Source organism: Sceloporus occidentalis, unplaced genomic scaffold (assembly GCF_023333645.1).
Source record: "Sceloporus occidentalis isolate IW3139 unplaced genomic scaffold, rSceOcc1.0.p SCAF_2, whole genome shotgun sequence".
Classification (NCBI taxonomy): domain Eukaryota; kingdom Metazoa; phylum Chordata; class Lepidosauria; order Squamata; family Phrynosomatidae; genus Sceloporus; species Sceloporus occidentalis.
Window position 1 is genome coordinate 47,553,139 of NW_028316982.1, and position 18,857 is coordinate 47,571,995.

General features: G+C 40.7%; 1 protein-coding gene across 1 annotated transcript in view; it reads left to right on the plus strand.

The window, feature by feature from the left end:
- The first annotated feature begins 471 nt into the window (after nucleotides 1-471).
- The window catches only part of LOC149318242 (vertebrate ancient opsin-like), a 148,048-nt gene continuing 129,662 nt past the window's right edge, over nucleotides 472-18,857 (plus strand). Inside the window, exons 1-2 of the mRNA XM_089507761.1 lie at nucleotides 472-864; nucleotides 15,592-15,920. Of these exons, the coding sequence (XP_089363887.1) occupies nucleotides 486-864; nucleotides 15,592-15,920 (708 nt within the window). The 5' untranslated portion in view covers nucleotides 472-485. The remainder of the gene's footprint in view (nucleotides 865-15,591; nucleotides 15,921-18,857) is intronic.

Genomic DNA, 18,857 nt, shown 5'->3' on the forward strand with positions numbered 1-18,857 from the left:
GTGGTGAGGAAGGTGGAGGAATTTTAATTATATACATGTCACTGAGTACTGGAGAGTTAATAAACTCCTACCCTATCCTCTCACCTTGTCTTTCTATATTTATTGTTTTCCTGATAATAGGAGCAGCATCCTCTCTGTATGTTTCTCTGACCTACATTTCATGATCAGGTTGCACTGGTTAGGCTGATAACAATTCATCAGACCTAAGTGAAGGAAACCAACTGTCTCTTCTTGGCCACATGGTGGAGCATCACTGAAAGAAATCCTTAGTACATTTAAACTCACTGAGGTTACTGTCTACCTAATTTGAAAACCTAACGGGAAAGAAAGAAAAAGAAATAACATAGGGAAGGGTTTCAAAAAGTGTGTTGCCTGTGTATGTCTGTGCATTTGTGCTTCTGTTCTACCTATGAGTTTTTCCCCCCTGCTGCTCTTGCAATGCTTAGCCAGGCACTTGAAGAAGATCAGGAAGGAGGTTTACTGAAATGACTGTGCCGAGCATCAGCCCCAGTTGCACTGGTGTCGTGAACAGTGTGTGGTGCAGCAGCAGCGGCAGCAGTAGCAATAGCAATCATCGATATGGGCAAGAGCAGAATCTGAGTCCTGCCGGCCACCTTGTCACAGCCATCTGCCTTGGTGTCATTGGGAGCCTGGGTTTCCTGAACAATCTCCTGGTTCTGATCCTTTTCTGCCGGAATAAAGTGCTTCGGTCTCCAATCAACCTGCTGCTGATGAACATTTCACTGAGTGACTTAATGGTATGCATCATGGGCACCCCTTTCAGCTTTGCTGCAAGCACTCAGGGCAAGTGGCTCATTGGATCAGCAGGCTGTATCTGGTACGGCTTTGTCAACACCTTCTTTGGTAAGTACCACTGTTCTGGCATGTGGTATCTGTCTGACAGCATGCTTCCTTTCCTCCTTTGTGACTCATTTCTTCTCTTTGAGTGGTTTGCTCAGCATATCTCATCCCATACTGCCAAAACTATGTATTTTCTCTAGAAAGCCTGGCAATTTGGTCAGGTGAGGTTTTTCTGAGCAGCTTTTACTCTCCTGACACTGCTTCTCAGCCACCCTGAGATGCTAAAAGTGAACTGAATTGTAAAGAAATGGATGTCAGACTACATATATCGCTTGTTGGGAAGGCAAACAGTCTGTAATGTAGTCACAGTTGTAAGCATGGAGGAATGTAAGTGAAGAATGCAACGGTTGTATGTATTTACAGAACATTAGGGTTACATATATATTCTCTCTCTCTCTCTCTCTCTCTCTCTCTGTATGTGTATTTTGTGTGTGAGAGCGCGAGCGTGCATGAGCCCAGGTGTATATTAGTGCTAGAAGTTCTGTAAACTTCCACCCCAAAGTTATGACTGTGTCTCTTGCTCACATAAATTGTTGGTACATGCAAAGGACCCCAGTGATTTAGTGGTCAAGGAACATATCCATAACTTGGCTTTGTGGGTTTGCCTGTAACAGAAGTAAAGTTTTGTAGACTGTGTGTGCACTCATGTAAGCAAGGAAGGGTTAAACTGCTTCGTAATACAAAGGAAACCATAAGGAGTTATGGGAATGCATCCATAAGTGCCTGGCTTGGTTCCTGTTTATATCAGGCACATGTTGTTGTGTGTGTTCAAGTTGTTTCCAACTTATGGTGGACCCATCATGGGATTTTTTTGGCAAGTTTATTCAGAGGGGATTTGCCATTGCCATCTGAGGCTGACAGAGTATGACCTGATCAAGGTCACTCAGTGGGTTTCATGGCCAAGCTGGGAATTGAACCCTGGTCTCCTGAGTTGTAGTACAGTACTCAAACCACAACTCCATGCTGGTTCTCCTGAGGGTTTTTTTTTTTTTTTTTGGTAATTTGGTATAGTATTTCAAATATAATATTATGGAGATTAAATTAGGATTCCTTATGTGAAAGTCTGGCTTGTTGTTGTGTGTCTTAAAATCAAGTGAACCTATCATGGAAGAATTTGTTCATAGAGGATTTGCCGTTACCTGAGGTTGACTCTGAGGTTGACTTTGGCCAAAGTCACCTGTGGGTTTCCATGGCGAAGTGGGTATTCGAACCCTGGTATTCCAGTGTCCTAGTCCAACACTCAAATCACTATACCACATTGGCTATGAGTTTGATAGAACAGGTGAAATTGTTTTTGGAACCAATATATACAAAGTGAGTAGCTGCTAGTTATATTTCTGGATAGTTAATTAAGCATAAATATGACAATGAGGGTGCATTCTTTGGAGTAAGCTCCAGTGAAGATCATGAAATTTACCTCTGAGTAAATTACACTTGGTTTGGGTGCAAAGCTTAAATTATGGGGTTAAACATATGCATAAATGCAAATAAGGTTTAAATGCTTGGGTGTGAATAGTAAAATACAGACCAGGCAGAGAAGAACTGTAAACTGGAGTCCACTGTGTGTGCATGTGTATACATGTGTAAGTGTGTGCATGTATGTGTTGATGATGATGTTGGGGCTATACATTGGGATAAACATCTCTCTAATGAAGTGTAACTCTTCAGCAGTGTCCATGACACACCATAGGGGATCATTCACACTATCAAAAGAATCAAATCGCTGAGTGAATTAAATGGCCCTTGTTCCCATTTGAAACTGGTTCCTGTCGCAATATGATCAAATCTGTCATGATGAAGTGAGGCAAAGGCAAAAGAACTGTTTTTTTCAGACACTAGCTTAAAAGAGGTTCTTTTGAAAAAACATGATTCCAAAGAGTGTTCAGCAAATGAGAACAACAAATTGGAATCGCAGCATTCTGGGGGGGAGAGACTAATGACAGAGGGGTGTTCATCATCCCTCCCCATTTTTTAGAGATATTCCTCCACACACACACACACCCAGGCTGTCTTGTCATTTACTGGTGTGACTTTGTCAGTATTTGTCCTTCTATAAACATCTATAGTCTTCAGATAAAACTGAATAAGAATAAGAGCCTTATGTCATGAGTAAAGCAAGCCAAAATGGATTTGAAAAGTGGTGTCTATCTCCTTGCCTCTCTGCATGCTGTAGTACTTCTATTCTCCATCCTGAGGGAGACAGTTTTAAAAATGTGTCTTTTTCCAAACATATTTTTCCAGAGCAACAAAAGGAACACTTTTATGACTGTATCCCTCAGGAAGAGAACAGAAGTGCTTCAGTGGCAAGCAGAGAAGGTCTAAAAATCACCAATAGCTTCCTGCATATAGATGCTTTAAAGAACATACAGAATTTTTCATAGCTAGAGCAATTTCAAGCAAGGCTCTTATATTGTCATTGCAGTGGTGTGCTGTCTGGATTTTTAATGCATGAGAGGTCATCATCAAGTTGCTTGCAACCTGAACATAAAGTGGGTTTGTCCCATTGCTTCATTTAGTGTAGGGGGGAGGGGGGGTCTATTTTTACCTTCTAAAGTTACTCAGCAGCTTTGATGCCTTTGGGGTGTGGAGAAGCAATATGATCTGCTATTCTTTTAGTCATGCCTTTTTGGTTTCTATTTTTTGAAGAAAAAAAAAATAAACCCCACACAACAAATCTGAACAAAGTATAGCTCACTGGTTGCATGAAGCCCCAAAGTGCTTTTTAAAACAGCCCTGGCAACCCACTGGCAGAACTGGTTCTATCAGTGGACTCAGAGTGGGACATTCCACCCCACCCTCTGCATCTTACAAGTCTCCTTTGGAGGAGGCAGAGGCTACAGGCAGCAAGAAAAGAAATGTCTCCTAGTACAACTTTGGATTTAAGCTATTGCATGAAAGCCACTATCAGAGTGGCTACAGATTGAAATGGGATATTGGTGGGTTAATCACCATGCACCATCACTCCTGAATTTCTTTACAGATCTGATAAGCTATTGCTGAGGAATTGTTATGAAATAACAAGAGTAAATGCACTCTTTGAAAAGACTTCTAATCCCCCCCTTTTTTGGCACATGTTACATTTTAGCAGAGAAACAGCTTGGCCTAGAAATTTCAAATTATTTCATGGGGAAAGAAAGGTTTTGATGAATAGCAATATTTCTTGGCTGTATTTGATCGCAGTCTTTCAGACATGGTTGCATGTTTATCTTACATTCTTTTAAACTCTTGCTTGTTTGGCTGGTAGCCATGGATATTTTCTGCTTTCCCCCTGATACATCATTCCTGCCCCTATATTACAGTGGTGCCCAAACTTTTTTGGCCTACCTTTCCTTTTGGGTGACAGACTAAAATATCCCCTAACACCAATTTCTTGATACTAAGTCTACTGTTCTATTGCAAATTCAAAACAACTAACCTCAGTCACTTCTCCCTTTGTACTCAATCACCTTGGGAACAGCAACTGAGCAGCTGTCTGAGCAGCGACCAAGAAGCATCTTGCTCATGCCAGCCTTGCATATTGCATTGTTTCTTCTGCTACCTCTTATCTCGGCTTGTCTGACAAAAGAAAGCAGGAGCACAGCACAACTCCAACCTGCCAACTAGCAAAATTTACAAAGCTTAAGGAAGGTCATAAATGTGAAAGCTCCTTTTGCCACTGCTTCTCCTCTGCCACCAGGTGCTCTAACTCATTGTTTCAGCCAGCCAGTCTGTCCAAAAATGGAGCCATGGGAGTGAACTCATATGGACAAGAGATACCACCACATGAAGCAATCAACAAGGATGCACTGCGGGTTTTGGCTAAGCAGCTGGAATTAGTGGCATGGCATGTGTGAGAAGAAGAAACAAGTTACACTTTTGATCTGCAGCTCCCAGAATGTCCCATGCAGTGTGGTCAGTGGCCTGTTTCTGAGAGCCTTTGTAAGAACTGTATGTGAAAGGTTTCTTTCACTGGATAATAGCTTCCATGGGTTAAATCCTTTTATGCCTTCCACTTTGGAATCATCTCTGGTATAGATGGCTGCCATGTTAACATTATGTATCTAGGGGCACTACATACCCCTCAGCATTTCCCAGAAGAAGACTGGGACACTTGGGCCAAACAAAACAGAGTGTAGTCAAGACAGCAAAAGTTTTTAACAATCTAGGGCAGACTGCAGCAGAATTTTTTTGCCTGAGTCTACTGGGAAGGGCAAAATTTCATCTGCTCCTCTCCTCTTCTTCCTTCTGAACTGAGTGCTAATTACTTTTGCATTTTGAATTCAGTTTGCATCAACTGAAGTAAATTGGGGAGGAAGGGGAAGAGGAAAGAAAATGGGATATTTTAAATGCAGCTAAAAAAGTAGGATGATTGAAAATGAACTGTGAGTATCTCTGACAAATCAGGACAGTTGGAGAGCATAGCATTACTATGATCTGGTGCTTTATATAGGTCATTCAATGTCTTAGAATTGATCTTCTCTGATTTAATTCAAATCCCTACAAAGTAGACTGTGAGGAACCCTTAGCCTTGGCCTGTACTCCTATACCCACTTATTTGGGAGTATGTTCCATTGAATCCAATGAGAATTCCTTCTGAATACAGTGCACCCTTTCCTACGTGGCAGATCTGTTCTGGACCCCTCCACGTAAGGCAAATATGTTTGAGCTTCATTGAAAACAATGGGGAGTGTGCATGCGGCACAGCGCTTGCGCCATTGTTTCTTCCGTCACACAGCTTTCAGTGTAAACTGAAAGCCGTGTATAGTGTGCCCGTGTATGACATGGGCACACTGTAGTAGATTATGCTATAAGCCTTTATTTACACAGATCTAATCTAATATTTGAGGTTCTGTCAGATAACAATACTTTTCAAAGTTGCTGGAAAACATTTCTTCTCATGACACCTGACCATTACACTCGAAAGAGAAGCTAATGAGAGGCAAATGAGAGGAAAACCTTGGCTCATATGAAAATATTTCAAAGCAAAAGGCTTTTTTTTCTGTAGAAAAAAATGTCATGGTGCTTTTTCATTTTTATATTTGAGTAAACTGGCATTTGAAAAGTCTTCTGTATTCACAGATTCCATAAATATAAAAGGAAAGGAAACAGGCAGCAGCTTGAAGGAAAATTTTGACCCAATGAGTCACATGTACAGTAATACATATTTTATGCATTTTATTGTACATTGCCTCTAGGACTGTACAACAGAATGGAGATATATAAATATTAAATATAAATATGCTGCTTGCAATATCATTTTAGATAAATGTTCAGGTGCTCAGAAAAAGAAGAGAGCTGATACAAAACCTGAATGTTTCTGACTCTCATTCTTCATAACTAGACCCTCTGTGGATGTGAAAGTAATCATAAGGAGAAAAGAACCAGAATATAATTACTGTTGTATCTATATTTCATTCTGTGTTTCACAGGATCTGGTTCTCCAATTGTTGGAGATGCCTAAGGGTGTTTGGGGGTTATGGATCAATGTTCTTTTTTTTCCTGACATTTTTGCTTCTTTTAATGACTCTCCCCTGGAGACATTGACTTGAAAGTCATGTTCTCCTCTCACCTGTTGCCTATTGACTGCAGTCCTTTACACATGAATCTGAGACTAAGGATATTATCACATTGCATTTAAAGCGATTTTCCCCCAACGGGATACAGTCATGCTTAATTTTAAAACCAAGTGTTATTGCAAACAGTCGTGGCTAGGCCAGTGCAACCCATATGCAGCCCAAATCCCAGCTGTGCTTATCCAGTGGTTTTTCAAAAATGGGACCTTGCCATTTTTGAATAGCCACTGGATAAATGCGACTGGAATCTGGGTTGCACTTGCCCAACTGCAGCTGTGTGCAATAACATCCAGTTGGGGATAAGTCGCTTTAAATACAGTGGAAATACAGTGGGCCCTCCCCTTACACGGGAATCCGTTCTAGGTCCCTGGACTAAGGGGAAATCAGCGGTTGCTGGAGCCCCAAAGGAAGTAATGGGGCTTGCTCCTGTGGCGCACGGCAGCATGGCAGCATGCATACACCACAGGCACACACCCCATTAGTTCTTCTGGGGGCACGCAACAGGGTCTTCCAGCGCAGCTTTCAGCATATGCTGAAAGGTGCGTATGGCATGCCCACGTAAAACGCGGGCGCACTGTAGAATGAAATAATCTCTGAAGTTTTCTGAATGCAAGAAGGATTACTTACTTTTTGAGTAGACATTTAGTAGACAGCTGCATGATTAGTCCCTCCAGCATGGGCCTTTTGATTTTGGCTACAATCTTCCAAATAACTCAAATGTGGTTTCTCTGTCAGTGCCATCACCAGGGCTTATGCTCCAAATAAACACATATAAGGCTACAATTTTGTTATATTCTTGACAACAAGAATGATTGTGATTGCTCATTGACCTTGGATGATTGCTCTCCTCCACACAAATGCATCCTCCTGTAAGAAGTGTGTTCTCAAAACTGTAACTTGACTGGTTATCTGAAAATCAAATCTTTTCAAAGCTGACTTCTCAGTAATGTCTCAGTTGATTATACAATCAGTTGCTTGATTATACCAGACAAACTCTATGAGCCAAGATGAATGTAGCTGGTTGGAAGCTGGGCAACTACTTCTAAGGGGCGGCCTGCAACCACCCCTTTTCGTGCCACTTTGGGGCCATGGCATCCACACTCCGTGGCCCCAATCCGGCCTTTCCAGGGCATGAAAAGGAGCCACAAAAAGCTACTCCTTTTTGTGCCCTGGAAAGGGTGCCATAGCTGTGTTGCTGTGGCTTGGAAGCGCTCCTTCATCACTGTGTCATATGGACACAGTGCTAAAGGAGCACCATGATGTCGCATGGCATGTGGAGTGGCATGTGGCATCATGGCACCCTGGAGGTGGAGGAGGGGTGTGTGTCATCTGGACACCCTTAATGGCCAGTCTGAAGAGGGCCTAAGAACAGCTTTAAGAATAGCTACACAGGAAGAGGGCAAATTAGCAGGAATCTTGTTCTGAAGGTTGTTTGCTATTTACATATCTGTTATAAGTCTGTCTACATCTTTTGGCATCTGTATTGCCATACCTTCTAAACATTTACACCAACAAATAATTGATGTTGTGTCATATATCTTCTTTCAATTTTTTTTAAAAAAATACATTTTCTACTGTTTTTCCTGTTCGAAGAAGTACACTGTGATCCAGTCTCATCTTGTTGTGTTTGTTTTTTTCCAAGAATCTTATTTCCCTTGGTCTCTTTGCATTAAATGATCCCAGATTGGTACCAGAACACTGTCGTTAATCTTTATCTTAACTGATAGCTTGCTAAAACTTCACAAAATTAGTTAATAAATGAAGCCTCTCTGTCTAGAAGAGAAGCTAAGAGTCATGCCCTAGATTCTGAAATGTTTGATGTTTTCCTCTTTTGTAGATAAAGGAACACAAAAGTTTAGATCCAAGCTGAATCATGCTTTGAAATCAATGGGACAAGTTAGGACTTTATCACACCAGGTTCAAAAGGTGCCACATTCTCACTTCATCTAGCAAATGCAAACATACCAGGTTGGGGACAATTATTATCACACAGCTCTTTAAAAATGTGAAGGTGCTGCTTCTTGTCCTGGCTTTTGTCTTCCACATGCCAGCCTCCATAGCTCTGTCTCCATGTCCTAATCCCTTCCCAGCATGCCTTTTGGTATGCATTTATTTTATTTTGATTTATTTTTAGCACAATAGCATGACCATGGAAATCTATGAGGGGAAACAAGAAAGAAAGAAAAGAAATTGAAAAGAAAAGAAAAAACAGCCTGCTTGGGAATAGTGATGGGGAAGAGGGAGAGAGAAGCATAATCATGCACAACTTGATTGCTGACTTATTGGAACTGCTTCGGGAGGAACTTAACACACAAAACCCATCAATGCCCCCCAATGGCAGTGCTTTTTCACTACTGACAAAATGTGTCCAAAATATTTGTAAATTTCCTATCCCCTTCCTGTTCTTCTACCCTCAAAAGTTTGGTCAACATTTTTTGTAAGCAAATATTTCTGAGGATATGCCTGCTGCAGCCATCACCTCATTCATATCCAGTTATGTTAATTCCAGTGTGAATTCTGACCATACTGACTGGGCAAGTGGGAGATTTAATCCAAGTGAAGGGGTTTTCACATGGGCAAAAGTGACAGGAACATAGCGGGATGCTCCCATCACTATTGTGTAATTGTGCAAAGATTATCAGATGATTTCCCCCGATGTTGCGATAATCATGTCATTTATCCCGTGAATAAAAAGGAATTCTCCCATTGCTTTTTATTCATGAGACTTTCCCATGAATAGCAATAGCAGCTTCAAAAATGATATTAGAATTTCTTTTTATTCATGGGATAAGGGTGCAATTATTGTGACATTATATGACATCGTCTAATAATCTTCATGCAATTGCATGATGTTGACAGGAGCATCCTGCTAAACTCCCGTTACTTTTGCCCGTGTGAAAATCTCATCTGTTTCAAAATGCAATCAGTTCTGTGCTGTAACTTTGTTGATGATGGAGGAAGCACCTGAAGACATTATTTAGTTGTACACTGTGTTCCTTTTGTAGCATTTCTTAATAAGACTGAAGTGGTTTCCTTGTTAAGTCATAACAGAAAACCCAAAATGCCAGTAAATTTGAATTGCCTCAGACAAGTGCATAAAAAAAGATAATATTTTTATTTAGAATCTAAATTCAACATTTCTTTTACAATGGAAGGTAATAATCAAAAACAGAACAGCCTTCAGTACTGCATTTGATCTTGGAAAAGATTATGTTTGAATTTACTGTATGCTCATCATTAAAATGAAACAGTTTATTGTAAATAAGCTTACTATACAGTGAACTGAGACTGCTTTATCTGCTTCAACACCTTTTCTGAACTGATATCAAGACAGTCACTGTTAATACTTATATTCTGAAACCTGAGTCAGTGTCAGAGAAAGACAAAAACAGCAGTGAAGCAAAAATTAGCTTTGATAGTGGCAGAGAAATTATGGAACAGCCTCAGTCCCAAAAGTTGAATTTACGGGCCGTACAGATTCCTCACCAGATCAGGCCTGCGGCAACCGCATACCACAGTCCCAATCTGGCCTTTTCACTGCACAAAAAGGAGCCACAGTATGCAGCTTCTTTCTGCGCTGTGGAAAGGTGCCATAGCCGCCTGTGCTGTGGCTTTTCTGTGCTCCTTTGGTGCTGCATCATCTGGACGCAGCGCCAGAAGAGTGCTGTGATGCTGCCCGCCATGTGGTGGGGTATGCAGTGACACTCTGGCATGGGAGCGGAGTCAGGGCCCCACTTTGCCCCCATGCCAATCTTTATGGTCGGTCTGTACAGTCTGTTAGATTCTAAATAAATATATAATCTTTGGTTCTGAAGACACACACTTTGACTTAAACACCTGAACATCAGGGTCTCAGATCCCTCTCTCAAACATATTTTTCAGAGCTCACAAGTGACATTGAATGTGCAACACCAGCATGTACCCACAGATTTATCACTCATAGTTATCATAAATCCACTTGCCACAGATCCACATGAAATAGGGACCAATAATCACAGTGCTATTATTATTTTGCTTTTTAATTACTGAGTGAATGTGAAAAGTTCCTTTTGAAGCAGTTTCAATATGCAAGCATCATGTGGTGTGAGTATGTGTAATTATGCTTTTCTCCTCCCTCCCTTTTGCTATTTCCAAGCAGGATGATTTTCTCTTTTCCTCCAAATTTCTTTTCTCCCTCCCCCCTACTTAATGCATTGTTATGATCATACAGTTGCACTAAAAACAAAAAACAAAAAAGAAATAAAATAAATGTAGAATGAAAGGAATGCTGGGAAGTGGTAAGAATAGGGAGGCAGGGCTATGGAAGCTGGCGTGAGGAAGTCAAAGGCAGGAAAGAAGCAATAGCATGGCAATTTTGAAGAACTGTGCAATAATGAGTGTCCTCAAATTGATATATTTACATTTCCCAGACTAATACAATTGTGGTGTCTTATGATCCCAGTGTAATAAAGTCATAAGATGCTGTAGAAGACCAGTCTATTGATTGCAAAATGGAGCTACCAAAGAAGGATTCTGGAAAATCTTCATGTGCAAGCAGTGAGCTGAGACTTTGTGGGGGTTCTGCATGCCTGCCTAGCAATAAAGGGAAAGAAGAGAATTTCAGGAGATGACTATGAATACTATTGTTCTATTTCATTGTCATACATATTGTGTTAACAGCCAGAAGCTTGACTTCTGGTTTCTAGAACACCCACATGTGTTACTTCAGAGTCGGATGTTTTTCAAATGCCCTTTTCAAATTGCTGCTATTTCTGGCAACAATAGAAAGGATCAGTGTAAGGCAAAAAAGGGTGTAATTATATCTGTGTGGGACTGAAAGAGAGATTTAAAAAGAAAAAGCGGACCACAGACTTATCTAGTAATCCTATTTGTACACAGCTTTCTTTTTCCTTTCCTGCCTCTCAGCATCCTTACATGCAAAGAACAAGGAAGTAACCCCAACAGGCTAATATTTTATGTTTAATGCTCTATGAGGAATTCAACAAGTCAGGACTCTACCTCCAGTTTTTTATATGGGAGGTCTTCAAGCAGAGACTGGATGGCCATCTGTCGGGGATGCTTTGATTTGGATTTCCTGCATGGCAGGGGGTTGGACTGGATGGCCCTTGTGGTCTTTTCCAACTCTATGATTCTATGATTCCATGCTGTTCTGAAACTAAACATTATGAAGCTGAGAGTGCAGGAGTAATCATTGGGTTTTAGGTATCCAGCTCTCCTGAGATCTATTTTGGACTTGTCTTCACACAAAACATTTGGAATCTGATTGAATTGGAAACTGGCCTACAGTTCCCTTGCAGTATTCCCTGGAGACAACACCCTCATTTCTTCACTTTTAGCATGTTATTGGTGTGATTGGAAAGGTATTTAGTTTAGAAGACCCAAACAAATGCTATGGCCAGGACTGAGACCCTTGATATTGCAGTAACATGGGCATTATTTAAGGAAGTTGTGACAAACTGGTTTGCATTTCCAACCCAATGAAGCAGAACAAAATACAAGACACCCTATGGGTAGTGCAACTACCACACCTGATAATGTGTATGATCTGGATGCCCAAAAGAGGCTTTCACATTTGTCAAGAATGATAAGTCCTCTTTCAGAGCTCTGTCTAAAGTTTCAAAATCAGGTTAGCATGGTCACCACAAGGGAACAGCTTCCCAAAGTAGTGTCCAGGGAAAGGACATCCTCAGGCCTTTCTGGCATTGCTTCTTGTGTTATGTTGCATCTTGGCCATCCAAGAGAAGACAAAGGAAACTCTCTCATCAAATCAAATACACCTCTGGGATCTCCTATGAGGGGAATTTCAAATGGAGCAATCAGTGGCTACTGGGCAGCTGAGTCAGCCAGGAATTTACATATAAATGCAAATTGAGGTCTACTGCTCCTTGACCATACGGGTGATAGAGGTAGGATTTGTAACAGATTAAGAACCATGGGAAATATTCTTAGCATTGTTCCTAGAAACAAGCATGAGATATTGAATGTGTAACCCTCAGTCTTCAATAAAGGGAGAAGCCTGATGGGGCCAAAGTCATCATTCAGCCTTTGATGCTACATGTTCACTTAATATGATCTCAGGCAGAAAGATGGATGGAAAAAGTCTGAACGAGACACCAGTGACTTGCAGCCAGTCAGTGTAGGTAGTGTTATGCTACGTAGGTATATAAATAATTTGGTATAAGGCATCTTGGTATTGTGGCATACACTCCACATCTCCAAGTAGTAATAAGTTATTTTGGTGCAGCCAGGTCCCAAGCATAATTTTTGGGGACCTGGAACAAATACATAAAATGGAATCCTTTCCTACACTGGTATCACAATCTCTCACCCATATGAGGCATACAAAAAAGCATCTTAATTTTAGAATTACTGTTGCATGTCTACATTTCTAAAAAAAATGTTTTATCTGTGCAACTTTACTTTAATAACAACAACCAGCCTGAGAGCCTAGCTATTAATAAATGTATTATCCTGTTAGTATCTTGCTTTTTTATTGCAAAGGACCAATATAGATGCAAACTTTAAAGCTTTTTTTCTTGGACTTTTTCATTGCAAAATCATACACAAGCCTATCAGATTTAATTTCTCTTGCATCTTCACATTCTGTAGACAAGATGTCTTGTTTTTGCACAACTACATAATGTCTACAGCTTTTGAAGCATGCTAGTGCAAGACTTTTTTAGGTTATATATACCTACTTAATCCTGCAAAAACAATTAAAAATGTGAAAACAATTTGCAGATTTGTATAAACTTTTTAAAAATTCTAACCCGGTGCTGGTGGGTGGGTGGGACTTCTGCCTCCTGGGGGCTGGACTTCCCTGGAGGCAACTGAAGGCCCAGGAGGGAGAGGGGGGGAGAAGAGGAACAGGTGCATGCTGTTCCTCTTCTTCCCCCCACTCACTCATCACCATGTGCCCTCATAAATGGCTTCGCGTGCTGGAGAGGGCACACATGCCATTGGTTTGCCATCACGGGCCTAGGTGAATCCTGACAGCCGTTCCCGTGAGGCTAGACTGTCATCCTCTTTGCTGATTTACCACAGGCAGACAAAGAACTTTTTGTTTCAGCAGGCCTTCAAGGACTGATTGCTTAGAAGGAATCAACCTTGCATAATGTCATAGATCAGGGGTAGGCAATCTTTTTGAGCCGGGGGCCGGGTTGCTGTCCCTCAGACAACTGGGGGGCTGAAGCCAAAAAGTAAATAATTAAATAATTTTAAAAAATTAAATATATAAATAAACTGGGACAGATGTAGGACAAAATTTTCAAATGGAAGACACTTTAAAAAAAAAATGGAGGACACGCGAAAAAAATTGCTGATTTTTAAAAAAATGTTAATATAAATGCATGTTTCTGAGGCTTCTATAGACAATTGCCCCCCAAAGGCCCCGGCGGCAATCGGCGTCAGGACCGGGCTGGGGCCAGTCCCAAGGCCTCACCGGGCCGCATCCGGCCCGCGGGCCGCAGGTTGCCTACCCCTGTCATAGATTATCACTTTGTTGCTTTCCTTTTTCCTGTTTTTTTTTAAAAGTGTTTTTAAATTACTTTTAATTTGTTGATAGTGTAAATGCATTTTGAACTTTTGTATGCTGTGAAACTTTTGCTAAGTTTGTTTTAACTGTTGTAAGCTACATTGAGTCCAGGATGGAGAAAAAAGTGGGATGGTGATGGTGGTGATAATAATAATAACAATAATAATATAATAGCAAAGGGGACCTGTGAGTTTGTTGACTCACGTTGCACACCTAGGGAGCAGAACGGGGGAAAGGAGAAGTCTCTGCCCCCAAGATGATGAAATAAATATACTCAATGAGCCACAAACTGCTTTTCTCACATCAGATGTGTTAGGAGGCATCTAGCAACCCAGGATGCTTCCAGAACCCTAAGTTGAGCTGTCTGCTTCTATTCTCACTCTGCCTCAAACTGCAAGTCTTTTGCTCTTTTTAGCCACACAGACACCTTGATTACATCATCTTTCACTCAGAGCAAGAAGAAGCAGCATCCCTCTTTCAGATATTTGCTAACTAGTCAGAACAGAAGACCAGCTAAAGAGCAATCAGCCAACTATTTAGCAACATACTGCCTGCAATATGGCACCATATTGGCTCTAATTTACATGTAAAAAAAGAAATCTGCCCACTGCAACTGGCCAGCTGGTTAGACTACTTTAGTATTCATTCTCTTGCCTAGAAGAGCCAGTGCAGTGTACTGATTTGACTGTTGGACTATGACTCCCAGACACCAGGGTTTGAATCCCACTCAGACATGGAAACCCACATTCTCTCAACCTCAGAAGAAGACAAGGGCAAACTTCCTCTGAAAAAATCTTGCCTAGAAAATGCTGTAATTTTAAAAATATTTTTAATTAGGTTTCATATTTACAATACATATGTTATATTTTTTTCATCAGTATATTGTAATTTTTTACATGTTATTCATAAGTTTACGTATTCCTAACCATCTCCATACATACATATTCAGAAAACACTGTAATAGAGGTTGCCTTAGGGTTTGCCATAAGTTGGAAATGACTTGAAGGCACACAACAACAACAACAACAACAACAACAACAAACTCTTGTCTGTATCCCAGTCTTAGAATCACAAAGTTGGAAGGGACCTTGGTGGCCATTTAATCCTAGGGAGATTATCACATGGATTGCTCCCATTTTTACCCGTCCTGAGGTTGTCCTTATCATGTCCGCACATATCTCGTCCTTCTCCTGTCACTGGCACCCATCATTGTATTAACGAGTTTCCATTAATACAAAATAATGGGGCCATGCCACTTCAGGGATGGGAGAAGGACAGGATAAGTGTGATGTTGTCTAAAAATCTTATTGTGATCGTGCAATAAGAATCAGGTAAGGATGGGATAATGACAGATGTCATGTGAAAATCTCCATGCAATCTCACGGGAAAGTTGGGACAGGGATGGGACAGGACAAGGATGTCCCATCCCCCATGTGATAATCTCCTATGCCTGGGCCATCACAATAACATCACATGTGAAATGACAGTGACACTAATAAAGCAAGGAAAGAATTCCACAATAGTGGAATGGGTCAAATTTTCTTTTTTAACAAATAATTCCCTATTTAGTATTTTCAACTATAAATATCATACTAAACCATAATTCTCCAAAATCAAATCAAACCATCTGTTCTTTCTTTACAGGTACAGTGTCACTTATATCCCTGGCTGTACTTTCATATGAACGATACTGTACAATGATGGGAACAACAGAAGCAGATGCCACAAACTACAAAAAAGTATGGATGGGCATTTTTCTGTCATGGATGTATTCTTTATTTTGGTCTTTACCACCACTTTTTGGATGGAGTAGCTATGGACCTGAAGGACCAGGCACCACATGTTCAGTGAACTGGCATTCAAGGGATGCTAACAACATCTCTTACATCATTTGCCTTTTCATCTTTTGCCTTGTCATTCCTTTTTTCATTATTGTTTATTGCTATGGGAAGCTGCTGTGTGCCATTAAGCAGGTTAGTGGATTTTTCAGTCATCTTTCCAATTCATCAATGAGTGGTTGTCCTCCTGTTTATGAAAGACTGTGTTATCCATTGGGGGCTCTGGTGACAGAAAAGGGAGGGACGGCTTTTTATTGATATCCCTTTCCCTTTGGAGTTGCCTACAACTTATAAAATATGCTCCAGAGGATTGGGTTGGGATGAACCACAGAAGTGGGGGATATGGGTATATCAGCTTTGCCTGATCCACCAACTATGCTCCTTCCTAGAATTGGAGGGCCTAAAGATTGTAGTGCACATGCTGGACTTCTACAATGTGCTCTACACAGGGCTACATTTGTACTAAGTCCAGAATATGGTAGCTAGAATAAAGGTACATCCAGGAACAATCATGTCACATCAATCTTAAAATCACTCCAGTGACTGCCAATTAATTTCTGGGCAAAGTACAAAGTGTTGGTTATTACTTTTAAAGCCCTACATGTCTTGGGTTCAGGTCACCTACAGGATTGCTTTCTCCCATACAATCCACCCTGTATACTCAGATCCTCTGGGAAATGTTTGCTCCAACTAGCCAGGAGTAGAATTTCCCAGAGGACTTTTTTGTCTGCTGCCCCCAGATTGTGGAACAACCTGCCAGAGGCGATATGACAGCTGAAAATGCTGACTGCTTTTAAAACAGCAATAAAGACATATCTCTTCCAGCAGGCCTACCTAGTCGGTTTTAAATCACAGCTTTTTGATTGGTACATTTTAAATAATGTCTTATATGGATGTATTTTAATGGTTTTATAGTACTTTATTTTAATTGTTGGTTTTATGTGTTTTCTTTTTTTAATTGTGTTTTGTATTTTAACGTATTGTATCCTGCTTTGAGCCTTGAGAGTGGCGGGAAAGAAATAATAATAATAATAATAATAATAATGAAAGCATGGACTGTTTCCAATTCTAGTCCTTGCATTACCTGTCAGTTTGGTCCTGTGCATGCCCAAGAGGCCAGGACTAGGGCCAGCTCTACTATTAGGCAGAATGAGCAGAATATGTGGCCCAAGGCTGCTTATAGTATAAATTAAAACAAAGAACAGCTAAAACACAGTGTTTATAATGAAAGAATTAGAAAACAAATGAACTATCCTATGAAAGACAACACAAACGTATGGTGGTTTAAAAGCATTTAAAACAGTGGTTCTCAACTGTGGGGCAGGACCCTCAGGAAGGATGAGAGTTACTCAAGGGGGGTATGAGACTTGGAGGCCCTGGTCCTTTGTCCTTCTTCTCCTTCCCCTCTTGCTCCTTCTCCCAAGTATGTTTTGTCCCAGAGAGGAAAGCAAAGGCAAGGAGGGCACTTGGATCCACTGCCTCAGGGAGGAGGAGGAGAAGGAGAAGAAGAGGTATTTCCTTATTTATTTGTTGTGTGCCTTCAAGTCGTTTCCGACTTATAGTGACCCTAAGGCAACCATATCATGGGGTTTCATTGGCAAGATTTGTTCAGAGGAGGTTTACCATTGCCTTCCCCTGAAGCTGAGATAGTGTGACTTCCCCAAGGTCAGTCAGTGGGTTTACATGGCCGAGCTGGGAATCGAACCCTGGTCTCCAGAGTCACAGTCCAACACACAAACCACTAAAACACACTGGCTCTCTCTTCCTTATATCATGTTAAAATATGAATACTTATGAATATATGAATCAAAATATGCACTCTAAACAATCAAAATATTTTTATTCATATACTATGCCAAGCAGAGACAGGGATGCAATGTCTGGATGTAGATGTAAAGGGGGTTACAAGAGTAAAAAGTCTGAGAAACTTTTTTTAAAAAAATTACTGTGAAAATAATTAAGTATAGCACACCTTGTCCATCAAAACACCCCACTACAACAAGAATTGAGTTGGTAAGTGCAAGGATTTATGCATTTACATTTGTGCATATTTTAAATTGCCCATATACTAGTACTGAGGATAGATAAACTAAAATTGAATAAAAAGGCAAAAATCCATAAGAAAGAAATCCATTGCCAACAACCGCTGTGGATAAGCCAGTAAATATTAAGTGATAATTTCATGGAGTCTTGTGATTCAGAGGACACCAAAGTAGAACTTCCAGACTCTGATGTAGAACTTCCCAAGCTTTCAGCTTCACACAGGCATAGAAACTTTAGGAAAAAGAAGGAGTGAGAATAATACAATGGGAATGGCAGTGATGACACTGAACACTGGACTCCAGATGGTATGCCCCTACCAACAAGTCATCAGATGATTTCCTTGATTTCATACCTTGTAAACAAACTGCGGAGGTGCCACTCTGTAAGGCCATTCTGCTTGATTTCCATTAATGATCCCCCCTATTTATGAAATATTCCTTAGGCAGGTTTGGAAAAGATGTGATTGTGCACGAAGAAACATTTTGATGTTCTAAGATTGTTTGTTGGTCCTTAAGTATGTCTGCTTTGATGCTGACCACAGGTTTTGTTATTGTTAGCTGCCCTCAAGTCTACCTCAAGTCATGGAGACCCTGTGGACGAGCATCTCCAAGAATCCCTATCCTGCACTTCATTGCCCAAGTCCTGCAAGCCCTTGCCCACAACCCCCTGATTGAGTCTATCCATCTTGTCTGTGGTCTTCCTCTCTTTCTTCTACCCTCTACCTTTCCTAGCATTATTGTTTTTTTCTAGTGATTCATTATGTGACCATAGTACAATAATCTCAACTTGATCATCTTTGCTTCCAAGGAGAGTTCTGGCCTGATCTGTTCAAGGACCCATCTGTTTGTCTTCTTGGCTGTCTATGGTATCCTAAGTACTCTTCTCCAGCACCATATCTCAGATGAGTTGATTTTCTTTCCGTCTGCTTCCTTCACTGTCCAGTTCTTACATCCATACATTGTAACTGGGAATACAATGTCATGAATGATTCTGATTTAGTGCTGAGGAGTTGTATGTCTTTGCTCTTTA